The sequence below is a fragment of the Carcharodon carcharias genome, chromosome 1, assembly GCF_017639515.1.
Source record: "Carcharodon carcharias isolate sCarCar2 chromosome 1, sCarCar2.pri, whole genome shotgun sequence".
In the NCBI taxonomy this organism is placed as follows: Eukaryota; Metazoa; Chordata; class Chondrichthyes; order Lamniformes; family Lamnidae; genus Carcharodon; species Carcharodon carcharias.
The window spans coordinates 172,467,246-172,493,665 of NC_054467.1; the positions used below are offsets into that span (position 1 = coordinate 172,467,246).

Here is a 26,420-nt window from a genome sequence, read left to right on the forward strand (position 1 = left end):
TGAACCTGACATTTATTGTATCTCCTTTTCCTGTTGCCATTTCATAATTTATGGAGGATGTAAATGGTGATTTTGTGAGGTGCTGTGCATCTCCAGTTGCTTTTTCCGTGAACTAGGTGCCATTCTGAGAGAAGGGCATGCACAGGGGTCACCTAGCATGCACCGGAATGTGTTGAATCAATGTTATCTTAACTTCACACAGCCCAGTCAGCTGTGACACTAGGTTCCCTAATTTGGGCGATGTTAATCCTGCCAATGAATTTGAAGGTCACTACACAAACAACAAATGTTCTGCTACAATACGGGACCCAGTCTAGCATTATTTAAAGGATCAGGCACCAAATTACAGATGAGATGATTTTTAAGAACCTTTTTTATTGCAGTGTCTGGAAATGCTTTGGAGTGTCTTTGGAGATGTTATGATGAGTTCCTGGATTGGCTAGGGAGTATTGCTGTATCCTCTCGGTGGGGTAAGTGGGTGCAGAAGAATAGATGACCTCATAGAATCACAGAATCTTAATGGCAAAGAAGGAGGCCATTTGGCCCATCGTGTCTGCATCTACTCTCCAAATGAACATTATTACTTAGTGCCATTGCCTTTCCTTTTCCTTGTACCCCTGTACATTGTTTCTATTCAAATAATCATCTAATGTCCTCTTGAATGCCTCGAATGAACCTGCCTCCACCACACTTCCAGGCAGTGCATTTCAGACCCAAACCACTCGTTGTGTGGAAAAGTTTTTTCTCACATCACACTTGCTTCTTTTGCAAATAACTTTAAAACTGTGTCCTCTTGTTCTTGATCCTTTTATGAGTGAGAACAGCTTCTCCCTATCTATTCTGTCCAGCCCCCTCATGATTTTGAACATCTCTATCAAATCTCCTCTCAGCCTTCTTCTCTCCAAGGAGAACAGTCCCAACCTCTCCAAACTATCTTCATAGCTGAAGTTTCTCACCCCTGGAAACACAACTGTCCACACAAAGGCTACAACCAGTATGCAGGTATGGGGCTAGCAGCAGCTGTTCCTCAGGGTCTGCAGCAGGACATGGAGGTGGAGCAGAAGCCATGGAGAGGCACCATACTGCATACTGCACCATACCCTCCACCAGGTCAGAGCTGGACTGTCAAGCCCCTTGACAATGACAGGAGGCTCCTCTCATTGTGTATATCCATTAGTGCTCTCCTGTGTGCCGCTCCATTAGGGTCCGTATTTGAGTCTTCTACAGCATAATTCATCTGTGACCTGGCCCTCCGATGAGCTGGCAAATGAACTAATCTTTACCCCTGGTGTGGCTGCAGTCTATTCATGCCCAGATTACTCATGACATGCTGATCCCAACTCTATAATAGCCTCCAAGGGATTATACAGTGCTAATACCCGAGCTGGTGGTTGAGAGTCAATTCCAGTGATGGGGCCTCTTCATCAGTGCTGTGCAGTGGTTCTCTCTCTTTGTCCATGGGCTGCTGTGACTGGCCAGCAATTCTTGGCTAACTAAAAGTAGGAAGTCAGAAGGGAAGGTTGGTGTGAGGGAAGGTGGATGGAGAACAAGAGATCTATGATGACACCAACAGCAGCTTGCTCCTCATGCCAGATAGCAAGATGAGGGTGTTCTGGGAGTTGACTTGATCCATAAAGCAGGAGCATAAAACCATTCTCAATGTTCTCAGCGATGTCAGATGCCTTGGGCTCCACTGCAGATACAGAGAGCCTCCTCTGTACAGACATCATTGTCTCCAGCCAGTTATCCCTTCTATTGAGTGCCACCTTGCCCTGCAAGAGAGAGTGAAGAATATCAGTTGTGTTGCTCTGTGTTTGGGTGATGTACATGCCATGGCTGCAAAGATGGGGAAATATGAAGGCAACAAGAGCTGGGTGTTAGGCTAGCAGCATTGAGAGTTAGGCTGGCAGCATTGAGAAGTGTGTGAGGGTGAAGTGGAATACCTGGATGTTAGGCATGAGTCTTGAGTGTCAGGGAGTGCTGCTGGCTGAGTGATGGGACTGGAGTGCATTGAACAACGGGTAAGAGATGTCTGGTCCTCGGTTTCAGACTCCAAAGGTTGACCGCCCTGGCCACCAGTTCCCACTCCCTTCTAAGGGTGGTCCTTAAGGGCCTCCTAGCCCTCCTCAAAATCATTGCATCTTTCCTCCTGCCCACCTTGAACACTAACTCTCTCACCCTCTTATTTTTCACCTTGAAACTCTCTTTGCCCTGCTGTTCACTTAAATAATTTAAATTGTAGCAATGTTATTCAGTGAAGCTTCCCTTTAAAGGGGACGGCCTGTCTTTAAGAAGAGCAGCCTGACTGCACCATATCGCTTGAGAACAATGTTATTGTGCTCTCCTGATGAGCGCAGAGGCATCTGGCAGCATTAAGAAGTCAGCAAAGGGGGTCCCACTCGACCCTATGCAACAATCATTCAGATGAGGTGGATGACCAAATTTGGATGCTGCCCTTCTCAATCTGGATGGACGTGTATGAATCATGAATTGCAAACGCCACCCCAAAATTGGGGTAACTCAATTTCTATCCCTAAATCTTCAGTCATCTAGGGAATTCAAGCTTTCTCTTCCCCACATGGGAATCTGTCTAGAGAATTAGGATGAGGGGGGGCATTTTCAGAATGGCAACCTGTAACTAGTGGAGTGCCACATGGGTCAGTGATGGGGCCTCAATTATTTACATTATACATTAATGACTTGGATGAGGGAAGTGAATGTACTCTTGCCAAGTTTGCAGATGACACGAAAATAGGTGGTAAGGCAAGTGGTGAGGATGACACAAAGAGTCTACAGAGGGATATACACAGGTTAAGTGAATGGCAGACGGACCATAATGTGGAAAAATGGAGGTTATGCACTTTGGCAGGAAGAATAGAGGAGCTGAATATTATTTAACGGGACTGCAGAAAGCTGCTGCACAGAGGGATTTAGGGTCTTTGTGCATGAATCCCAAAAAGCTAGCATACAAGTTCAGCAAGCAATAGGGAAGGCAAATGGAATGTGGCCTTTATTTCAAATGGAATGGATTGTAAAAATAGGGAAGTCTTGCTAAAACTATACAATGCACTAGTTAGACCACACCTAGATTATTGTGAACAGTTTTGGTCCTCTTATCTAAGGATAGATAAGCTGAAATTGGAGGCAGTCCAGAGAAGATTCACGAGGTTGATCATGGGTATGGAGGGATTTTCTTATGAGGAGAGGTTGAGTAGGTTGGGCCTGTACTCATTAGCATTTAGAAGAATGAGAGGCGACCTTTTTGAAACATATAAGATTCTTAGGGGGCTTGACAAGGTAGGTGCTGAAAGTTTGTTTCCCATTGTGGGAGAGTCTAGGTCCAGAGATGAGGAGGAACTTCTTCTCTCAGAGGGTAGCGAATCTGTGGAATTCTTTACCATAGATGGCTGTAGAGGCTGGGTCATTACGTATATTCAAGGCTGAGATAGACAGGTTTTTAATCAGTAAGGGAATCAAGGGTTATGATGAACAGGCAGGAAAGTGGAGTTGAGGATCATCAGATCAGCCATGATCTCATTGAATGAGGGAGTAGACTTGATGGGCCGAATGGCCTACTTCTGCTCCTATGTCTTTGGGTCTTAGTCTATCCCCAAACTAGCTCCTCTGAAGGCCTCCCATTGCTCATTTACTATTTCACCTGCCAGTCATTGATTCCAATCCAGCTTGGATCCCCTTTCAACTCACTGATATTAGCCCATTATAATATACTAAGTAGGGTAGATGAAGTGAGAGATCTTGGCGTACAAGTACACAGGTCCCTGAAGGCAGCAGTTCAAGTAGACAAGGTTGTAAAGAAGACATATGGAATGCTCTCTTTCATCGGCAGAGGTATAGAATATAAAAGTAAGGATATAATGTTGGAATTGTATAAAACACTGGTGAGGCCACAACTGGAGTATTGTGTGCAGTTCTGGTCACCACATTACAGGAAGGACGTAACAGCTCTGGAGAGAGTGCAGAGGAGATTTACAAGAATGTTGCCAGAGTTAGAAAAGTGTAACTACAAGGAGAGATTGGATAGGTTGGGGTTATTTTCCTTAGAACAAAGAAGGCTGAGAGGTGACTTGATTGAAGTGTACAAAATTATGGGGGGAATAGATAGAGTGAACAGGATAAAATTGTTTCCCTTGGAGGATAATTCAGGGGACATAGATTCAAGATAAGTGGCAGAAGGTGTAGGGGGGACATGAGGAAGAACTTTTTTACACAGAGGGTAGTGGGTGTCTGGAATTCACTGCCCAAGTTGGTGGTAGAGACAGAAACTTTAACTCTTTTAAAAAGTATCTGGATCTGCACCTCAAGTGATGTAAGCTGCAGGGCTATGGGCCGGGTGCAGGAAGGTGGGATTAGAACGGGCACCTGGGTGTCCTCAGGTAGGCATGGACAAGATAGGCTGAATGGCCTCCTTCTGTGCTGTAACTTTTCTGTGGTTCTATGGTTCTATTATGTTGAATAAGAAAGCTCTCTTCTATGCATTTCAGGAATTTTTTCCCCCTCTTTTCCCTTTACACTTTTATTTTCGCAGTCTATGTTAAGGTAATTGAAATTCCCACACAACAGTACCCTAACATTCTTGCAACTTGCTGCAGTTTGCCTCCAAATTTGCTCCTCTATCTCCTTCTCACTGGCAGTAGCTTAATATCTCCTCTATTGTTCTTTAATTCTAACCAAATAGGTATTGTCTTTGAACTCTCAAGTATTTCAACCCTTTCTAATGTTGTATCTGTATCTTTGATCAACACTCCTTTTTTCCTTCCCTATATTTCCTGAATACACTGTAGCCAGGAATATTAAGTGCCCATGCCCCATGCAAATTGGACGCTTCCTCATCTTTAAGGACCCCTTTGGCATCTCTAGCGTAAACACAAATCAACCCATATTCAACAACAACAACAACTTGCATTTATAAAGTACTTTTAATATAGAAAGGCCTAATTAGATTTTTAAAAAGGGCACTGAGACATGGAATAAGATAGTAGGAAGGGTAGTCAGAAGCTTGGTCTTAAGGAGGGTGTTAAAAGGGGAGGAGAAGGTGGAGAAGTGGAGAGATTTAGAAAAAACTTTCCAGTGCCCAGATGGTTGAAGGCATGGTTGCCAATGATAGGATGAAGGAAGATGGGCTGCACAATTGGCCAGAACAGAGGGGATTGTATAACTGGAGGAGGTTAGAGAGATACTGAGGACCAAAGCCATTAAATGATTTAAACACAGGATGAAAATTATGATTTAAAGCTTGCGGGACCAATACGTCTGCAAAAACAGAAGTGATAGGTACACCGGACCTGGTGCAGGACATAATATCTTTGATGTTCCTAAGCTTAACTGGAGAAAACGTTCCTTCTGTTTGGGCTAAATACTAAACTGACCCTTTATCTTCCAACCTTCTATATCTCAGTTTATAAAGATGAACTTTGAAATTTAAGTTCTTGACAACTTTCTAACTCTTCCAAAAACCTTCAGAATTTTATTTTTTAGCTCACCTAACAGATTTAAAAGAGCAGTATTTGATCTTAAACCCCTCAAAACATCATAGAGAAGTTCCACTTAAGGGACATGACCACAAGTGGCCCATTAAGATGACCAATTCAATACACAAAAACTTTCAGTTGCGTCACTATAATTGTTAGAACTATAATTGAATCATTATAATTAACTAAATTTACAAAAAAATCATTTTAAATTACTTACTTTGATTCTCATTTCCTCCTGGTGCTTAAATCGTGGTAAGGGGACTTTTCTGATATCAGTACTCTCCTAATGTATTGTTAGGCTGTTTTGTTCGAGCACATCAACAACAACTTGTATTTATATAGCGTCTTTGACATAGTAAAATGGCGGAACACACTTCAAAGGTGCAACATAAGGAAATATTAAAACAGGTGGCCAAAAACTTGGTTAAAGAGATAGAGTTCTACAGCACAGGAAAAGGCGCTTCGGCCCATCAAGTCTGCACTGGTCAAACAAGTACCTAGGCATTCTAATCCCATTTTCCAGCACTAGGCCCATAGCCTTGTATGTCATGGCATCGCAAGTACACATCCAAATATTTCTTAAATGTTATGAGGGTTTCTGCCTCTACCACCCTTTCAGGCAGTGAGTTCCAGATTCTCATCACCTTCTGGGTGAAAAAATTCTTCCTCACATCCCCTCTAAACCTCCTGCCCCTTACCTTAAATCTATGCCCCCTGGTTATTGATCACTCCACCAAGGGGAAAAGTTCCTTCCTGTCGACCCTATCTGTGCCCCTCATAATATTATACACCTCAATCATGTCCCCCCTCAATCTCCTCTGCTCCAAGGAAAATAACCCCAATCTATCCAATCTCTCCTCATAACTAAAACTCTCCAGCCCAGACAATATCCTGGTAAATCTCCTCTGCACCCTCTCTAATACAATCACATCCTTCCTATAATGATGATTTCAGAAATGCATGTAATACTCTAGCTGTGGCCAAACCAGTGTTTTATACAGTTCCAGCATAATCTCCCTGCTCTTTTTTCTATGCCTTGGCTAATAAAGGCAAGTATCCCGTATGCCTTCTTAACCACCTTATTTACCTGTCCTGCTACCTTAAGGGACTGGTGGACATGCACACCAAGGTCCCTCTGATCCTCGGTACTTCCCAGGGTCCTACCATTCATCGTGTATTCCCGTGCCTTGTTTGTCCTGCCCAAGTGCAACACCTCATACATATCCAGATTAAATTCCATTTGCCACTGAGCAGCCCATCTGACCAGCCCATCTATATCCTCCTGTAATCTAAGGCTATCCTCCTCACTGTTTACCACCCCATCAATTTTCACGTCATCCACGAACAGATAGGTTTTAAGGAGTTTCTTAAAGGGCAAGAAAGGTAGAAAGGCAGTGAGGTTTAGCGAGAGAATTTTTAAAAATTCTTTCACGGGATGTGGGCATCACTGGCTAGGCCAGCATTTACTGTCCCTCCCTAATTACCCTTGAGAAGGCGGTTGTGAGCCACTTTCTTCAACCGCTGCAGTCCATGTCGTGTAGATACACCCACAGTGCTATAAGGACAGAGCTTAGAGCCTTAGTAGCTGAAAGTAAAGCTGCCACTGGCATGTCGTTCAATTTTACAGACCCCCCCCCCTCCCCCACTCTATCGCCAACCCACCCCAGGGTTGGTCGGGGTGGTGGTGGGGGGAGGCCATAAAATGCAGCCCAGGGAATGGTGAGACTATAAGGGATGGGATTTTCAATCAGTCTTTTGTTCTTCTGCTTTGACAGGAATGGCTCAGGCTGGAACCTGTTAATTATGACCATCTGGCTAAAATAGAATGAGCAAATGCCTTATATGTGACATCATGATATCTCAGACTGCAAGGATTACAAGTTTTGGATCTGCCTTTGACATTCTTTCATGTACAGAATTGCTAGTTACTCCTGTAGGTCGTCTGAGCCTCTCAAATACAGGAGTGTGTACGTCAGCTGACAAAACAATACTCTATCATGTTGAATATCACTTGGAAGAAGCACTAACAGCTATAAGAGCACAGAATATACTCAGGGTGGGAATATTCAATATCCATCACCAAGAGTGGCTCAGTGGCAGCACTACCAAACTGGTGAGTCCTGAAGAACATAACTGCCAGCCCACAATTGTGACAGGTAGTCAGAGAACGACCACAAAGGAAAGACCTACTTGTCCTCCCTGCCACAGATGTATCTATTCATGGCATTGGTAGGGGTAACCACCATACCGTCCTTGTGAAGACTAAGTCCTGTCTTCATACTGAGGTCAATCGCCATCATGTTTTGTGGCACTATCACCATGCCAAATGGATAGAATCAGGACAGATCTAGTAGCTCAAAACTAAGATGCTGTGGGCCATCAGCAAAAGCAGAACAGTATTCCACCACAATCTGTAATTTGTAATTTCATGATCTGGCAAATCCCTCACTCAACAATTATCAACAAGTCAGGTGACAAAGCCTGGTTCAACAAGGGGTGCTGAAGTGCATTCCAGGAGCAGTACCAGGCATACTAAAAATAAGGTGTCAACCCAATGAAGCTAGAACTACAGGCATGCCAAACAATGGAGCAGCATGCTATAGACAAAGCTAAACAATCCCACAACCAACAGATCAGATCAAAGCTCTGCAGTCCTATCACATCCAGGGCGGAATTTTATGGCCCCATTGTGGTGGCAGCGAGGCTGTAAAATGCGGCAAGCTGTTCAAAATTCCATTGACTTTGGTGGGACCACCAGCAAAAAATTCCACCCCAGTCCTAAATGGTGATGGGCAATTAACTAATTAATTGAAGGAGGAGGCTCGTTAACATTCTCATCCACAATGATGGCTGAGATTGATGTGCTAGTACAAAAGACAAGGCTGAAGCATTTGCAACCATCATCAGCCAGAAGTGCTGAGTAGATGATCAGGGCTTCCTACTGAAGTGTCCACTTTCATGGAAGTCTGTCTTTGGCCAATTTGATTCACCCTATGTGATATCAAGAAACAGGTTAGTTCACAGGATAAAGTAAAGGTTATGGGCCCCAACAATCTTCCAGCTGTATTACTGAAGACTTGTGCTTCAGAACTAAACATGCCCTGAACCAAGCTACAACATCGGCATATATCTGACAATGTGCAAAATTTCCCAAATATATCCTGCCCACAAAAGGCAGGACATCCAAGCTGGCCAATTAGTGACCCATCAATCTACTTTCAATAATCAGCAAAGTGATGGAAGGCATTATCGACAGTGCTACCTAGTGGCACTAATCCACCAATAATCTCATTGTGGCTAAGTTTAGCGTCTGCCATGACCAGTTAGCTCCAGATCTCATTAAAGCCTTGGTCCAAACATGGCAAAAAGAACTCCTGGGAGGAGACAAGAGTGACTGCCTTAGACAAACATGCTGCATTTGACCGAGTGTGGCATCAAGTAGCCCTAAGTCAATAGGAACTGGGAGAAAACTCCCCACTGATTGGAGTCAGATGATACCTAACACAAACGAAGATGGTTGTAGATGTTGGAGGCCAATCATCTCAGCACCAGCATATCGCTGCGGGAGCTCCTCAAGGTCATGTTCTATGCCCAACCATGTTCAGCTGCTCCAATAATGACCTTCCCTCCATCATAAGGTCAGAAGTGGGGATGTCTGCTGATGATCACACAATGATCATTCCATTCATGACTCCTCAGAGACTGAAGCAGTCCATGTCCATATGCAGCAAGACCTGGATAACATTCAGGCTTGGGTTGATAAGTAACAAGCAATATTCACACCACACAACTGCCAGGCAATGATCATCTCCAACGAGGGAGAATCTAACTATCTCTCCTTGATAAATACAGAATTACCTGGAAAAACTCAGCAGGTCTGGCAGCATCGGCGGAGAAGAAAGGAGTTGACGTTTCGAGTCCTCGTGACCCTTCCACAGAACTGAGCAAATATAAGGAGAGGGGTGAAATATAAGCTGGTTTAAGGTGGGGGGGGCAGAGGTGGAGAGAAGTTGGGGGGGGTGCGGTGGTTGCAGGGACAAGCAAGCAATGATAGGAGCAGATAATCAAAAGATGTCACAGACAAAAGAACAAAAGAACACAGAGGTGTTGAAGGTAGTGATATTATCTAAACGAATGTGCTGATTAAGAATGGGTGGTAGGGCACTCAAGGTACAGCTCTAGTGGGGGTGGGGTGGAAAGACTAGCAGGGCATAAAAGATTTAAAAATAATGGAAATAGGTGAGAAAAGAGAAATCTATAAATTATTGGAAAAAAACAAAAGGAAAGGGGAAGAAACAGAAAGGCAACTGGAAGAACAGCACCTCATCTTCCGACTGGCGCTTTACAGCCTTCCGGACTGAATATTGAATTCAACAATTTTAGATCTTGAATTCCCTCCTCCATCCCCACCCCCTTTCTGTTTCTTCCCCCTTCCTTTTGTTTTTTTACAATAATTTATATAGATTTCTCTTTTCCCACCTATTTCCATTATTTTTAAATCTTTTATGCCCTGCTAGTCTTTCCACCCCAACCCCACTAGAGCTGTACCTTGAGTGCCCTACCATCCATTCTTAATTAGCACATTCGTTTAGATAATATCACTGCCTTCAACACCTCTGTGTTCTTTTGTTCTTTTGTCTGTGACATCTTTTGATTATCTGCTCCTATCACTGCTTGCTTGTCCCTACAACCACACCACACCTGCCCCCCAACTTCTCTTCACTCTCCCCCCACCTTAAACCAGCTTATATTTCACCCCTCTCCTTATATTCGCTCAGTTCTGTGGAAGGGTCATGAGGATTCAAAACGTCAACTCCTTTCTTCTCCGACGATGCTGCCAGACCTGCTGAGTTTTTCCAGGTAATTGTTTTTGTTTTGGATTTCCAGCATCCGCAGTTTTTTTTTATTTCTCCTTGATATTCAACAGCATCATCATTGCTGAATTCACCATCATCAACACCTTGGGGGTGCCATTGACCAGAAACTTAACTGGTGGCAGCCTTCCAACTCTTAAGATGATGGTTTGTTTCCTGGTGGTCAATTCTGCATCATGCTTTGCCAGGTGTGGCTCAGGAGCCCCACTTTGGCATGGTAGTCTCTGCTGCATTGTCTGCAGGGGAAGACAGTGCGCTGAGAAAGCATATGATTTGCTGGCCTTTGTTTTCTCTAGACCCTTTTCTTGGCCAGCAGAGCTTTTCATTTCTTTTTGCCTCTTCCAATGCCCTCCAAGCAGTCAGCAACTAGAGGTCATGGTCATCAATGACCATCTCCCAGCAGACAGTGACAATGCCCACTATCTTTACATCTCACTTGCAGGTGTCCTTGCAGTGGAGGTATGAATGCCCAGGACGTAATGACCGAGTGGCCAGTTCACCCTACAGAAGGTCTTTGGGATAGCTGTCATCCATCTGATGGACATGGCCAAGCAAGCACAGATGTCATTGGCTTAGCAATGAGTGTATCCCAATGCAACTATTATGTTCCAAAACCTCTGGAGATGACCACCATCCCAGGTGACCTTGTCCTACCAAGAGATGCTGAGGATGCATCTTAGACAGCAAAACTTAACTGGACTAGCCATTTCAAGGTGTGTTGTGGAGTTCCCCAGGGACTAGGACTGCTGCTTCTCTTTATCTATATTAATGACCTAGACAGGGTTGTGCAGGACACAGTTTCAAAATTGCAGATGACACAAATCATGGAAGTCCTGTGAACTGTGAGGAGAATAGTACCAAACTTCAAAAGGACATTGACAGGTTGGTAGAATGGGCAGACATGGGAGAGATGAAATTTAATGCAGAGAAATGTGATGTGACATTTTGGTAAGTATACATTTCTTAAGAGGTGCAGGAGCAGAGAGACCTGGGGTATATGTATACAAAACATTAAAAATGGCAAGACAGGCTGAGAAAGTGGTTAACAAGGCATACAGGCTCATGGGTTTTATAAATAGAGGCAAAGAATACAAAAGCAAGGAAGTTATAGTGAACCATTATACAGCACTGGTTTCAGCCTCAGCTGGAGCCTTAGATCCAATTCTGGGCACCACCCTTTAGGAAGGATGTGAAGGCTTTAGAGAGAGTGCAGAGAAGATTTACAAAAATGGTTCCAGTGATGAGAGATTTCAGTTACATGGAAAGATTGGTAAAGCTGGTGTTATGACTGATGCAGTTGGTACAGCTGAGTTATTTAAAAATCCCAGAGGGAAACTTTAAACAACTGTCATAACCTATAATTTTAAGTGTTATGTTTGCGATGTGACACTAAATCCAGGAATCAGACCACCAGTTCTCGAGGTTTTACATTAAACTAAATGAAACATTTTATTCATTTACACAGGTCAAAATATATATACACGTGGCTACAAATTACTACTATCACAACTTTTAACAAATCTCTATTAAGGCAATAGCAACCCATAGACTTAACCAGACACCAGGTAAAGCCTGTTCACCTTACAAATTCAAAATAAGGTTCTTTTCATTTTGCTTCCTGTGCAGACAGTGGCAGGCTCACAGCTGCTTTGATGTTACATTGCCTCTGTTCTAAACACACCACACTGCTGAACTTATTCCTAGAAAAGCCCATTGAATGTAAATTCTCATTGTATCACCAACCTCTGAACTAAACCTCTGTAACAATAAATCCCCTTTCATAGTACCAATTTTATTTGTAATATAAACATATTGCTTGGTATCTGCTAGATAGGTATCAGTTTTCACCCCACTTCTTGAATACTCTATTCAAAAAATGCAAATGCACGCTATCTTTCTTATATATCAAAACTAGTACACATCACAGCACCCAGACTAGCTGGCTTTAATCCAGTTAAGACATACCCATAGCCTAAGCCTCTATTTCAAAAGAAAAATATTTTCCAATAATATTAAATACTTTAATAGCTTCATGACAGTTGGGATTGTTCTCTTTAGAGAAGAAAAGGTTGAGAGGTGATTTGGGAGAGAGATGTTCAAAATCATGAGGATTCTGGACAGAGTAGAAAGGAAGAAAATGTTCTCATTGGCAGAAGATAACTAGCGGGCATAGATTTAAAGCAATTGGCAAAAGAACCAGAAGCGACATGAGGGAAAACGTTTTATTCAGCAAATTTTAAGAATTGGAGGCAGATTCAATTGTAGCTTAAAAAGAGAATTAGATAATTATCTGGAGTGAAGATTTGCAGGGCTACAGGGAAAAGGTGAAAGGGACTAGCCGAGTTGTCCTCACAGAGTGCCGGCATTGACACAACAGGCTGAGTGGCCTCCTTCTGTGCTCTGTGATGTAACCATTTTATGATTCCATGATTCTATGTAAATATTGTGGCTACAAGAGCAGGTCAGAAGCTGGGAATTCTGTGGTGAGTGAATCACTCATTCAAGGTCTTTCCGCCACCTATAAGGCACAAGTCAGGAGAGTGATGGGATACTTTCCACTTGCCTGGCTGAGTGCACCTCGAATAATGCTGAAGAAACTCAGCAACCATTCAGGATAAAGCTTGATTGGCACCCCCTCCACCACCTTAAACATTCACTCATCCACCACTGATGCAACATGGCTGAGGTGTGTACCACCTGTGTGATGAACTGCATCAACTTGCCACTGTTTCCTCAACCGCACCTCCCAAACCTACAACCTCTACTATCTATAAGGACATGATCAGCAGGTGCATGGGAACACCATATGCAAGTTCCACTCCAAGCCACACATCATCTATTGCCATTCCTTCATTTGTTGTTGGGCCAAAATCCTTGGACTGCAGCTCACCAACAGCTTCTCAAGGGCAATTAGGAATGGGCAATAAATGCTGGCCTGAATAAATGTTTTTAAAAAACTTAAGTTTTTAAGTTTTTCTTGTCCAATATGACTGTGAATTCGAATTTGAGCGATTTTCTCCTGACTATAATAGGCTGCCTCTAGTGATTTAGGCGGCTGACTGATTTTACCCTTTTCATTTGTGTACCCGGTCAACAAGAGGGTTGTCTCTCTGATTCCTTCCTCCCTCAGTGATTACTTGTGTCTGTCAATAAAGTTAGCTAACTCTCCTCCTCCTTGGGATTCAAGTTCAGAGTAAACGTCTCTTGATTCTCAAAATAAATAACGGGCCAGGGATAAAACAACTGACCCGTGTTGTGAGGTGTAACATATGTGAGCTGTAACATTCCCCAGACTGGCCCATATGGACTTAATATGCCTATTCTTTCTCGAAGACATCATAATAGATCATGTGACACACATTAGTCTTATTGATTGGCTGAGAGATTGCCACTACAATTGGCAGAGGGAAAATCTAAATGTTCCTGCATGTGTCATTACATTGATGAACCGTGGTAATTATCAGTAAGTGATTAATAATTACAAATCAAAAACTAGGGTTGACTTTTACATGAGGTATATGAAAAAAATACACTTTTTAAAGCCACAATTCATAGGGTCAACTCTTTTATGAATACATTCTATAAATTTCTGTTTACTAATTAAAAGTTTGTGCAGGCCTGGTACAGCTTTCTTTTGTGTCTTTCACAATTTAGGACAATGAGGTTCCTGTATGTGTGCCAATATTTGCAGAAACTCCCAACACTGAAAAGTTTGGAAAACACAGAAATAATTTATTAGCACTGCTTCACCTTAGTGTTGTAAAGCTCAAAGTGCTTTTTTGATATCACAACTATAATTTGGAAGGATAGAGTATGTGATTATATTGCTGGATTTTGAAATACATGTTAGCTGTTTAAAAATTCCATGTAGCCACCATTGTACTTTACTGAAACCACAGTAAATACATGTTGCATAAGATAATACATTGAATGACTTCTATTTAATCTGTACTGTACCATACTCTCCATTCTCATTTTAGCATTGTACTGTTATTACTGTGTGCTCATTTTTGCACTTGGCGAATCTGTACTCTCGTTCGGATTATATTGTATAAAACTGCTGTTTTATTTCAGCATCATGGTGTACTTTATTCACTTCTGTGTTATTTTGCATACTATTTTTGCACTGTGCTGTATTGCTCTGTAAAATGATCTTTCTATTATGCTGAACTTTGTTTACTGCTGTGGAATATTACAAGCTGGTGCTGTATTGTACTTACTGTAGCGCAACATCACTTGCCCACTCTATCATTGCTCTGCATTGTATTTTTCCACTGCTCCTTCTGACACTGACTATAATGACATTTTCTATTGTCAGCCAGCTGTGCACATGACCTCTGACCTCCGGCTCTGTCACATGTACTTCCGGTGCGGTCTGTAATATACGCATGCGCGGCGGGCAGGGTTGGATTCTGTTCCGGTTGGTGCAGGTGAGATCTGGAGGGGTGAGTGGAGGGGGGGAATGGCGGGGGGGGAGGGAGATAGGCTTTGGCTATAATTCAGTCCCCTCAGCGGACAGCCGGCGAGGCCTGGGGTACTGGGCCTCAGCCTGCAGTCGGAGACAGCGGAGAGAAGCCACTCCGAGCTCAGGCTGGATCCAGGGAAGGGGTTTTTTTTCTGTTAAAACAGAAAGCGCTGGAAGTACTCAGCAGGTCTGGCAACAACTGTAGAGAGAAAAACAGAGTTAACGTTTCAGGGACCTTTCTTGTGGAGAATGTGGAAGTTTTTCAGATCGAACCTCCTGGGGCCGTCGGTTCAAACGCAAAGATGCCAGCCCAGTTTCAGCAGCTACTGCAGAAAGTGGCACAGCACACACTCCAATTAACAGAACGCAAACTAGATTGAAACCTCACAGTGGGGAAAAAACCTAAAACGTTAATGTTCGGATAGCCCCCCCACACCCCCCAATGCGGGCTTTAAATATAATGCCTGGCAATTTATACTATAATAAAATTAGAGCTGGGCCATTCAAGAGTGAAATGAAGCACATTTTCAAAGGGTTGTAAAAACCTGAAATCCTTCCCAGGAGACTGGATGCTGTGAGAGTAGAAATTTTCAAAATGGTATATGGTGGTATTTTTTGTCAACTAAGGACATTGAGACTTGTGGAACAAAGGCAGGTAAATGGAGTGAAGTGCAGATCAGCTGGGACCTAATTGCATGGTGAAATAAATTTCAGGGGCTCAGTGGTGGATTGAATTTAGTGTTGTCTGATCTATTCCAAGCAGATTCTTCAGAAGATAATTGATTGCAGTTATGAGACAATCTGTGCCTGGAGCACCATGTAGGGCTATGCTGGCATATTAAACTGCAATATTTAATTTGAAAAATTGGCAACATTCTAGTTTGTAATAGTTAAAAGAGGGCCTGAGATGCACAAGAATCTGAACAGATCATAGTTTTTCAACATTTGAATATTCAAGAGCATATAGATTCCCCCTCCCCAAAAAGATTTAATTTTGCAATAGAAATAATGGTGGGGTGTTCATGGTTACTATAAATTGGACAGCATCATTCAGTGTCTGCATACATGCAGTGAAACCAGGAAATCAGTAAGTTACTATCCAATTTCTCTTGTTCTTCTGCAAGCTTTGCTACAATGGTAACATCTATATGCTTGGGATTAAGCTACACGAAGCATGTCAAGTTATGATAATTTGGACTGGTGTATTCATGAATAAGTGATATGTGATAAGCTCCACTTGCTGCCAATTAACCCCTTTGGCTGGGAAAGTGTAATTTTACAAGCAAGGTCTAATTCCTTCAGAATTTAATTATTGTTGGAGATGTAATTATTTTACTTTTTCTTTTCTGTCTCTCATTTTTCTTTCTCTCTCAATTTGCTTTCTGTGCACAATTTTGCATTGAATTAAGTATTCTAATTTATACTTCTGATTTACATTCTTGTGTCTCAGTAATGATTCTTCAATCTGGTTGAAGAAACAGGATATTGCTCTTCCTGCTCAGGCATGTCCCAGATCTTCTGCAGGGCACTGCACTGAAAAAAATCATTTAGTAGCCATAAGTTGCTGCTCAAAAGCCCATAGAATCTGCAGGAAGCTATAAAAGTAATGGACAGTAACCCTGTTCCTTTGACACAATGCAAAACCTTGGGCCATGGTACCCAGTGTTGTGCTTCATACTACAGTACAGGATGGATGTCAAAGGGTGTGAGAAATTTAATATGATAGGTTTTAGAAACTTTAGTTATGAGGAGGGAGAAAGGAACAGCAGCTCTTTTTATTAGAAGGTTAAGATCAGATCAGAAAAATGTGTTCAATACTATGAAGGTTTTGAGAAGGTAAATGCAGAAAAAATGTTTCCACCAGATGATTGGGTAACCAGTGAATTTAAAATGACCAAAAAATGGAATGAGAGGTTAAATGAATTATTATTGCTTTAAGGTTTGAGCTCCCTTGGAATAAACAATAGTGGAAGCAGAAACGGGCAACAAATAAATAACTTCAGAAAAAGAATTTCAATCTTGTGGGAAAAGGCAGAGAAATGAGATGGAGTGGGTAACTCTGAGAGTTGGTGTAGATAATATGGGCTGAATTGACTCCGTCTTTTGTTTCAAATTATTACAAAAAGTGCACCAACTCCAGAGCTGTGTAAGATTTGAAATTTTCATTACTCTAAACTGTAAAGATCTTAAGTAATTTTCCTCTGTTTAAAAAAAAATACAAATTTCTGTGTGGTACAGGTGGCTAATTTGAATTGGGATTTTTTCTTACCTCAAATAGGTATATTAGTATTTGAGGTAATCTGTGCATTATTGCTCCTGATACTGAAAGTGAATTTTTTTTTTCAGAATATGTACTTTGATTTAATTATATAAGTTATATTTTTACCAAACCTGTTTTATGGCTTATACCAGAAGTTACTGCTGCCAGTTCTCAAGTAAGTAAAATTGCTTAAATGTTTATTACACCACAGAAACCATTAAAAGGGAAAGGAAATGCAGGAAACACTTTCCAATGTAAATATCTTAATGCTTCTTTTAACATGGTTAGCAATGTAAACTGAATGTTAAAAGTAATTTGTTACTATTCATTTATTGACTTCTGTTATGGGGAGAGAGTGCAAAGTTTCCTCGCTGTGCATTAAAAATATTTTCATGGCTTCACAATTTTATGTTGCAAGAAAAGTGAAAATTGGCACAGAATAGAGTGCTTTGGAAGCAGTGTAAAAGTTGAGAATTTGGTGCAGAAGGGGAAGGAGCTGCAGCTTTTTGTCTTCAATACTTGTAAAGGTTCACGTTAAAGGTAAATATTGTGGTTCAGGACAAAGTCAGCAGGAGACTATTCAATTGAAGAAAGAGAAAAGGAGTCATCGTAGTCTGAAAACAGACATTTCTCTGCAGCTGTGACAAAGAATTCCAACGGCTGTGCCTGCCCAGTGCCGGGATTAAAATTTGCTGGAAAAGAACTTGAAGTGGGAGGGAGAGGATCCAGTTGTCATGTTCAATTTAAGAGCCGATGGCATAGGTAGAACAAGAAGGAGGTTCTGCTTAGAGTTTTAGAAGCTAGGGTCCAAATTAAAAAGCAGAATCTCGAAGGTTTTCATCTCTGAATTTCTATCTGACTAATGCACAAATTGGCATAGGGTCATGTAGATCAGACACTTGAATGGGTGGCTGTGGCAGATGAGTTTCAATACATGGCCCATTACTGGGAAATAGGAAGCTGTTCCATTGGGACAGCTTCACTTAAACTGGGCTGGGACCAGTGTCCTGGTGAGATATATAACCAGGGCTACAGATAGGGCTTTAAACTAAATAGGTTGTGGGAGATAGATGGTTCATGTGGGAGAAAATTTATAAATCTAAATAGAACAGTCAAGGTTTTAGTGTAACCTTTTGGAAAAGATGACCAGAGTGGCACAGGAAGAGACAAAAAGTTTAATGGTAATACTGCATCAGTGAATAAGGGCAAATCTAGAAAAAATTGTAAGAAGCTTTTGTAAGATAGAGGAATTAATGGCACAGATAAATTGGTTTGATCTAATAGCTGTTACTGAGATGTTCAAGGTTGGGAACTAAAAGATGTTCAATGATCAAGGTTGAGAACTAAATATTCCAGAGCACTTGACACTTCAAAAAGGCAAAAAAAGTTAAACTGGTGGGGGTGGCCCTGATAATAGAGGATGGCATCAAGACAGTAGTAAAGAAGGATCTTGACTTGGAAATTGAATCCATATCGGTGGAGATAAGAAATAACAAATGTAGCAGAAGTAGTTTATAGTTCCTTCTAACAGTAGCTTTACTGATGGACAAAGTATTAAGCAAGAAGTAAAAGGAGCCTGTAACAAAGGCAATGCAGTAATCGTGGGTGAACTTTAATCGTCAAAAAGACTGAACAAATCAAATTGGCAAAAGTAATTTGGAGGACAAATTCATGGCATTCAAGATCGTTTCCTAGAAAATTAACAAGGATCGTGGTTTAAAGGAAAGAAAAAAGAGAATGGAATAAATGGGGTCATTTTCAGGCTGTTACTGATCGAGTGTGGCAAGGATCAGTGCTGGGACCTCGGCTGCTTCCAAACTGTTAATGACTTAGATGAAACGACTAAGTTTGTTGAGGGTACAAAGCTAGGTGGGAAAATAAGCTGAGAGGAGTATGCAAAGAGTGTGCAATGCGTTATAATTAGGTTAAGTGAGTGGGCAAGAAACTGGCAGATGATATATAATGTGAGGAAATATGAAGCTATTCACTTGGTAGAAAGCATATGTTTTTGGAATGGTGAGAAATTATTAAATGTTGGTATTCAGAGGGATTTTATATCCCTGTACAAGAAACACAAAATTGACAGGCAAGCAATTAGGACAAATGATATGTTGGCTTATAATGCAAAGGTCTTGGAGTACAAGAGTAAGGAAGTCATGCTGCAATTGTAAGGGCCTTTGGTGAGATCATACCTAAGGAAAAATATAGTTGCCTTAGAAGAGAGGTGCAACAAAGGTTCATTAGATTAATTCTTGGAATGAGAGGGTTGGCCTATGAAGAGAGATTGAATACATTGTACCTATACACTCTCTGTAGTTTAGAAGAATGAGAAGTGATCTTGTTGAAATTTAGAAGCTTCTGAGGGCTTGACAGGGTAGCTGTTGAAAAGCTGTTCCCCTGGCTTGAGAGCCTAGAACCCCCAGCGGGGTGCATAGTCACAGTTTAAGGAGTTGGTCATTTTTGTTTGACATGAGAAATTTCTTCACTAAAGATTACAAATCTTTGGAATTCTCTACCCCACAAGGCTCTGGATGCTCAGCATATTCAAGGCTAAGATTGACGGACATAAAGATCAGGGGGGAAAGTGGAGTTGAGGTCAAGGACCAGATATGATTCTCTTAAGTGACAGAGCATGCATAAGGGGTGTGAATGGCTTACCCTTTCACCAATTTTTTATTTTCTTAAAATTTCATCGCAATGTTATCAGCGAGTTAAATCCATGGTCAGGCTCCTGAAAATTTTTAATGAGATGAATATTGGAAAATTTTAAAAGTACCAAGATTAATAAATAAATGTTCCCTTATTGTTAAAGGGCCTCTCTGCCTTAAATTTATTTCCCAGCTATTACACTGCATTAGATTCAAAATAAAAAAATAATCAGCTTTATAGTAGATGCAGTGTTGCCTTTGAAATCATGTGGGGTTGAATCCCTCTGCTGCCTGTGATTTGAATCTAACCACGTGTGATATGTTTTGTCAGTTCTCAAATGATGCCAGCTGGGTTAACTCGTGGTTGTTGAACATCTTGCCTCAAGGGAGGGAAAAACTGACATGGGCTGTCATGACCTTCACTCTAGGTACGCTTCAGGGATACCTCATGGTAACTAAACATCTTACCTCATGGGAGGAGAAACTGATGCATGATCTGAGCTCACCTCAAAGTAACTAAGCAGCTTATCTCCAGAGGGGTTGGGGATGATAGGAGGAGAAACCGACAAAGGCTGCTTCACCGACGGCGAATGGTTTTGTTGGCTCAGTGCAAAGTCGGATTAAAAGGAAAGTTGGGCCAGGAAAGGAAACTGCCTCACATGTTGATTAAATTAGCTTGCTTGCAGTGCATCTTTTTAAAATAAAATTTGCCTTTCATTTCTTTTTGTGAACAAAGTCCCATGAAGTTAGTTCTATAAATAGGTATGTGAACATGTAGGAACAGGGTATTTTTTGCAAAAGGAAGGGTAATTGAAGTGGATATTCTCTATTTCAAAGTAAAAATTTTGTAAGACGAGAGGAGAAGGACATGGTGGCTGGTGGGACTAAGTGGGTAGCTCTTTCAAACAGCAGGCACAGGGCCAAATGGCCTCTTTCAGTGCTGTATGATTCTATGATTTTCTTCAAAATAATTGAACGAAAGTTGAATAAACACTCATTTAATTTGTTTAGTGTCAATTTTCTTAATTTGCTTGTATGTCTGTTGGGTCCATGAAATATCAACTCCAATATTAGCCTAACAACTTCTTTTTATTACTTATTTATGGGATATGAGCATCATTGGCTAGGCCAGAATTTATTGCCCATCCATAATTGCACATGAGAAGGTGGTGGTGAGCCACCACCTTGAACCGCTACGGTCCATGTGGTGTAGGTACACCTACAGTGCTGTTACAAAGGGAGTTCCAGGAATTTGACCCAGTGACAGTGAAGGAAAGGCAAGTCAGGATGGTGTGTGGCTTGTGGTGTGTGATTTTGCAAGTGGTGGTGTTCCCATGTATCTGCAGCCCTTCTTCTAGATGCTCGAGGTCACAGGTTTGGAAAGTGCTATCGAAGGAGTCTTGATGAGTTGCTACTGTTCAGCTTGTAGGTGGTACACACTATTGCCACTGTGCGTCATTGGTGGATGAAATGAATGTTTAAGGTGGCGGATGGGGTGCTATCAAGCAGGCTGCTTTGTGCGGATGGTGTTGAGCTTCGAGTGTTGTTGGAGCTGCACTCATCAGGCAAGTGGAGAACATTCCATAACACTCCTGACTTGTGCTTTGTAGATGATCGGCAAGTTTTGGGGAGTCAGGAGGTGAGTTACTCTTCACAGAATTCTCAGTCTCTGCCCTGCTCTTGTAGCCATAGTATTTATATGGCTGTCCCACATGGTTAAATGCTGCCTTGATGTCAAGGGCATTCACTCTCACCTCACCTCTTGACTTCAGCTCTTTTGTCCATGTTCGAACCAAGGCTGTAATGAGGTCAGGAGCTGAGTGTTCCTGGCAGAACCCAAACTGAGCATCAGTGAGCAGGTTATTGCTGAGCAAGTGCCACTTGATAGCACTGTCAATGACCCCAAATGCCGATGATGAAGAGTCAATTAATTGGCTGGGTTGGATTTCATCTGCTTTGTGTGGCCAGGACATGCGTGGGCAATTTTACACATTGTCGTGTGGATGCCAGTGTTGTAGCTGTACTGGAACAGCTCGGCAAGGGGAATGGCAAGTCATTGAGCTCAAGTCTTCAGTACACTCGACAGAATGATGTCAGGGTCCATAGCCTTTGCACTATTCAGTGCCTTCAGGTGTTTCTTGCTATCGGTGGAGGGAATCGAACTGGTTGAAGACTGGTATCTGTGATGCTGGGGACCCCAGGAGGAGGTCAAGATGGATCATTCGCTTAACATGTTTGGGTAAAGATGGTTAGAAATGCCTAAGTCTTGACTTTTGCACTGTGCTGGGCTCCTCCATCATTTAGGATGGAGATATTTCTGGAGCCGCCTCCTCCAGTTGTCCACTACTATTCATGACTGGGTGTGGCAGAACTGCAGAGTTTAGATCTGATCTGTTGGTTGTGGAATCACTTAGCTCTGTCTACTGCATGCTATTTTGTGGCCTCGCCAGGTTGACACCTCATTTTTAGGTTTGACTGGTGCTACTCCTGGCATATCCTCCTGCACTCTTCATTAAAGCATGGTTGATTCTCCCAGCCTCACGGTAATAGTAGGCTGTGGGATATGCCAGACCGAGGTTACAGATTGTGGTTGAAAATAATTCTGCTGCTGCTAATGGCCCACAGTGCCTCATGGATGCCATGTCTTGAGTTGCCAGATGTGTTCAAAATCTGTCCCATTTAGCACGGTGGTAGTGCCACACAATACAATGGAGGGCATCCTCAATCTGAAGACAGGATTTTATCTCCAGAAGGTCACTCCTACCGATACTGTCATGGACAGATGCGTCTACGACAAGTAGGTTGGTGAGGATGAGGTCAAATAGATTTATTCCTCTTTTTGGTTCCCTCACCACCTGCCGCAGACCCAGTTCTTTAAGACTCAGCCAGCTCTGTCAGTAATGGTGCTACCAAGCCACTCTTGGTGATGGACATTGAAGTCCCCCATCCAGAGTACATTCGGTGCCCTAGCCACCCTCAGTGCTTCTTCCTATTGGTATTCAATACTGATCCATCAGCTGAAGGGGAGGTGGTAGATGGTAACCAGCAGGAAGTTTCCTTCTGCATATTTGACTTTTTGCCATGAGACTCCATGGTGTCCAGAGTCAATGGTGAGGACTGAGAAATTTGTTCAGTTTGAATGATTTAGCATAGGGATCGACAAACTTTTCGGCCAAAGGGCTACATCTGGACCTGGAAAGCTATTTTTGTGGGGGCTCCTGTCTGTCTATAAATGCTTGAGAAATGAACAGTTCTAATGAAGATAAATTTTTGCTGTAAATAAACATACAACCTTTATAATTATATTGTAACAATGCATTAAATGCAATAATGAAATCATACCCTCTGTTTCACGGCCTCAGCTTAATGTGAGCAATGTAGTTGGTCATCTTTCAATACAAAAAAAAACTAGTCTTGGTAATAGTGACTGTGAAACCATTAAAATCCATCTGGTTCGCTCATGTCCTTTAGAAGGAAATCAGCCACCATTACCCAGTCTGGCCTACATGTGACTCCAGACCTACAGCAATGTGGTTGACTCTTAAATGCCCTCAGAATTGGCCTAGCAAACCACTCAGTTGTAAACTGCTACCAAGTACAAAAAGGAATGAAACCGGATGGATCACCCAGCATCGGCCTAGGCACCGGAAGCAACAATAGCAAACCCAGCTCTGTACAGCACTGTGGGTGTACCTACATCACATGGACTACAAGAAGATGGCTCACCATCACCACCTCGAGGGCAATTGGGTATGGGCAATAAATGCTGGCCTTGCCAACAACATCCACATCCTGTGAAAGAAATAAAAGCCCTATCTCGCACTTTCTCTCCATAGCTGTCTGACCTGCTGAGTACATCCACCATTTTCTGTTTCTATTTCAGATTTCTAGTAGCTGCAGAATTTTGCTTTCTGTCTTGATTTACTCTGATCTACAATATGGTGTTGCAAGAACTACCAGGGGGAAAATAGTAAAGAAAATGTTGAAACACCAAAAGGCATCTCAAAGGCAGTCATTGCATCTTGTGGGGAGCGCAGTGATCTGTATTCACTCTCAACCTAACGTTCCTAGAGCTGGGTTTTCATAAACTCTCTGCACTTTTTAAGAGAGGTGTTACCAAGTGCACCTGCAATCTGTTCTACACCTGTTAGGGAATCCATTCCTAATTTTTAATTTTCTCAAAACACCAAAATTCTAACCTAAAACCACACACACTTCACTATTAAATTCATCATCATCCCTTCTAAAAATGTAAATCTCTGCAGCAATTCTGGCTGGAACAGAAGACTTTTACAACTAATTTTCAGAAGTGCATAAACAACTAATCACAGAGCTGCCTATCTCAATGTTAAACTGAGATTGCTTGTGACCTTCATACGTATCTCGGGACTCAGTGTTGGAAGCAGAATTTATGCTTCGATATTTCAATCCCTTGTCTGCCAGCAGAATTTAGATCAGGTTTTTGTTGGGTCTACAAATCTGATACCCTCTGGTTCTTTTGCCAGTTACCTTGACTCTGCGTCCTCTGGTTGCTGACCCTTCTGCCACCAGAAACGGTTTCTCTTTATTTACCGAATCAATACCCTTCATGAACACCTCAATTAACTCTACCCCTAACTTTCTCTGCTCTAAGGAGAACAACCTCAGCTTTTCTCATATCCCCACTTAACTGAAGTTTCAGTTAACATTATAAATGTCACTATAACTTGACAGGACATACACACAGATGCAAGATTTTTTGATTGGTTATATACCTATAATCTTTCTAGTGAGCCAAGGCACCTTTCAGTGTATTACTATGCCAGTACAGACCTGAAGGCCCCAGATTCAAATCCTGCATTGCCAGCACCCATAGCATAAGACCTCAACAAGAATCAACACCTTTAGTGAGGGAATGACAAAAATGGGGAAACAAAACTTTGAGTTGACTTTTCATAGAACATTAAAAGCTAAGTGAAGAATAAGTTGAAGTTTTGAAATTTATGTATATACTTGCAAAAGCAAATCAAAGCTGCAGTAATCTAATAAGCAACCTTGATTACGTATTTACCTTGTGCTGCTCTCACTGCTCCACATGCACATGCCCCTCTAACATGGCATCTGCACCCCAAGAAAAGCTGGCCTACTCCAACTTACTTGGAAGAACTAGGCCTTAAAGTGCATTCCTGAAGCTCTGCATTGCTTCTACATTTTATTTTCACAACTTCTGATGCTGATTGGTTAGGCAACAGGAATAGTGGCACATGCACACTTGACTAGCACTGCACCTGTCAATGCATGTGTGATTCCTAGTAAATGTATGATTGTGGTGCACCTTGCTAGTTTTTCCTGGTGCAGCCATTGTGGTATTAGGAGCTCCCACAAGCTGAAACCGTGATTCCTATTTTGGGTTAATATTTGCACTTGATTTTTCCCTGGCATCAGTGGTATGTGAAGGCAGCAAGTAGTGTCAGCACACTGCTCTGTAATGCAAACAACAGTAAAAATATCCATGGAGTAGATTGTTGCATCATCTTGTGTAAGGATAGTGTGAATGAAGGATATATTTCAAGAAGAAAATTGGAGGGGTGATAGACAGAGTGCTATCAGAAAGTAAATAATTGTATTGATGCTAATGTGTTGGTTTACTTTTACAGGTCTTTGTGTAAGCAAGAATGTTGGACATCAGAGGCTGGGCAGAGTACATTGTTGAATGGGCTGCAAAAGATCCCTATGGTTTCCTTTCAACAGTTATCTTGGCACTAACCCCGCTGTTCTTAGCAAGTGCAGTGCTGTCATGGAAACTGGCAAAAATGATTGAGGCCAGAGATCGAGAACAGAAGAAGAAACAAAAGCGTCAAGAAAATATTAATAAAGCAAAAAGACCAAAGAAGGACTGAACACATAATGAGGAAACATTCCGTATCTTGAACAAAAATGCACCCTGTTTTTCATATTTAACAATTGCAGTTATATTTGGCAATAACTTCCAAGGATGGCACCATAATTCAGTGACTGCTTCATTAGATGTGTGCATTTATCTTCTAATATTTCAAGTTTTGGGTTTTTATATCCTTTAATATTGGGATGAACATTTCCACTCATGCTTTACAGCTAATTTTCTACTGTACTGTTTCCTATTTGAAATAAGTATGCATTTTCATTCCTTGTATACCTATTTCATAAAATCTGTAATCTTGTGATTATGAAAGTGTACTGAACCATTGCTCTGAAATCAATATATTGATAAATTCATAAAAATGTTTGGAAATCAATGTAAGGTTACGGTTTCTGATTTTGAAAATAACCTCTAATTTATATCGAATTCTATTTTGCTTAAAAACCTGAACTGTTATTGACTGAATTTAATTCACAGTTGCAAAATGATATGAGGTGAAGGAAAAACCTAAAACAATTTTATTTGGCAACATGATCCACAGTAAAGCCATTGAAGGACAAGGCTGAATTTCCAAGTGAAAGTCTTTGGCAAGATATTTCTGTTAGCTAGTAGCCAACATGAATTATACTTTGATACAATGTACCGTTACACCAGTTACATGTAATGTTATAAACATTTTGCAAGGTGGTCTGTTGTCTCAAAACAAAATTTTTGCCAAATACGTTTATAGCAGACGGTGCTCTTTAGTTTCTCTATGCTCCTAATGGTAATTATATTAAATGGTACCTTTTGTACTGTGAAAA

At 41.6% G+C, this 26,420-nt stretch overlaps 1 protein-coding gene and 1 long non-coding RNA gene across 8 annotated transcripts; one reads left to right on the plus strand and one right to left on the minus strand.

The window, feature by feature from the left end:
- Positions 1–355: 355 nt before the first annotated feature.
- LOC121281061 lies at positions 356–14,728 on the minus strand. The gene is made up of 2 exons (XR_005943804.1): positions 14,587–14,728; positions 356–1,772 (listed from the first exon to the last, which is right to left on the minus strand). It is a non-coding gene; the product is annotated as an uncharacterized LOC121281061 (long non-coding RNA).
- On the plus strand, positions 14,726–26,420 carry smim15 (small integral membrane protein 15). Of its 7 annotated transcripts, none has more exons than XM_041193633.1 (3): positions 14,748–14,796; positions 20,071–20,167; positions 25,376–26,420. In XM_041193633.1, the coding sequence occupies exon 3, from the start codon at positions 25,394–25,396 to the stop codon at positions 25,616–25,618; it is 225 nt and encodes a 74-aa protein (XP_041049567.1). In that variant the 5' UTR covers positions 14,748–14,796; positions 20,071–20,167; positions 25,376–25,393; the 3' UTR covers positions 25,619–26,420. The 7 variants fall into 7 exon arrangements, 6 of the variants coding, with proteins under 6 accessions (XP_041049567.1, XP_041049583.1, XP_041049558.1 ...); XM_041193649.1 differs by having other exon boundaries at positions 14,790–14,811; XM_041193624.1 differs by lacking the exon at positions 14,748–14,796 and adding an exon at positions 14,877–15,918.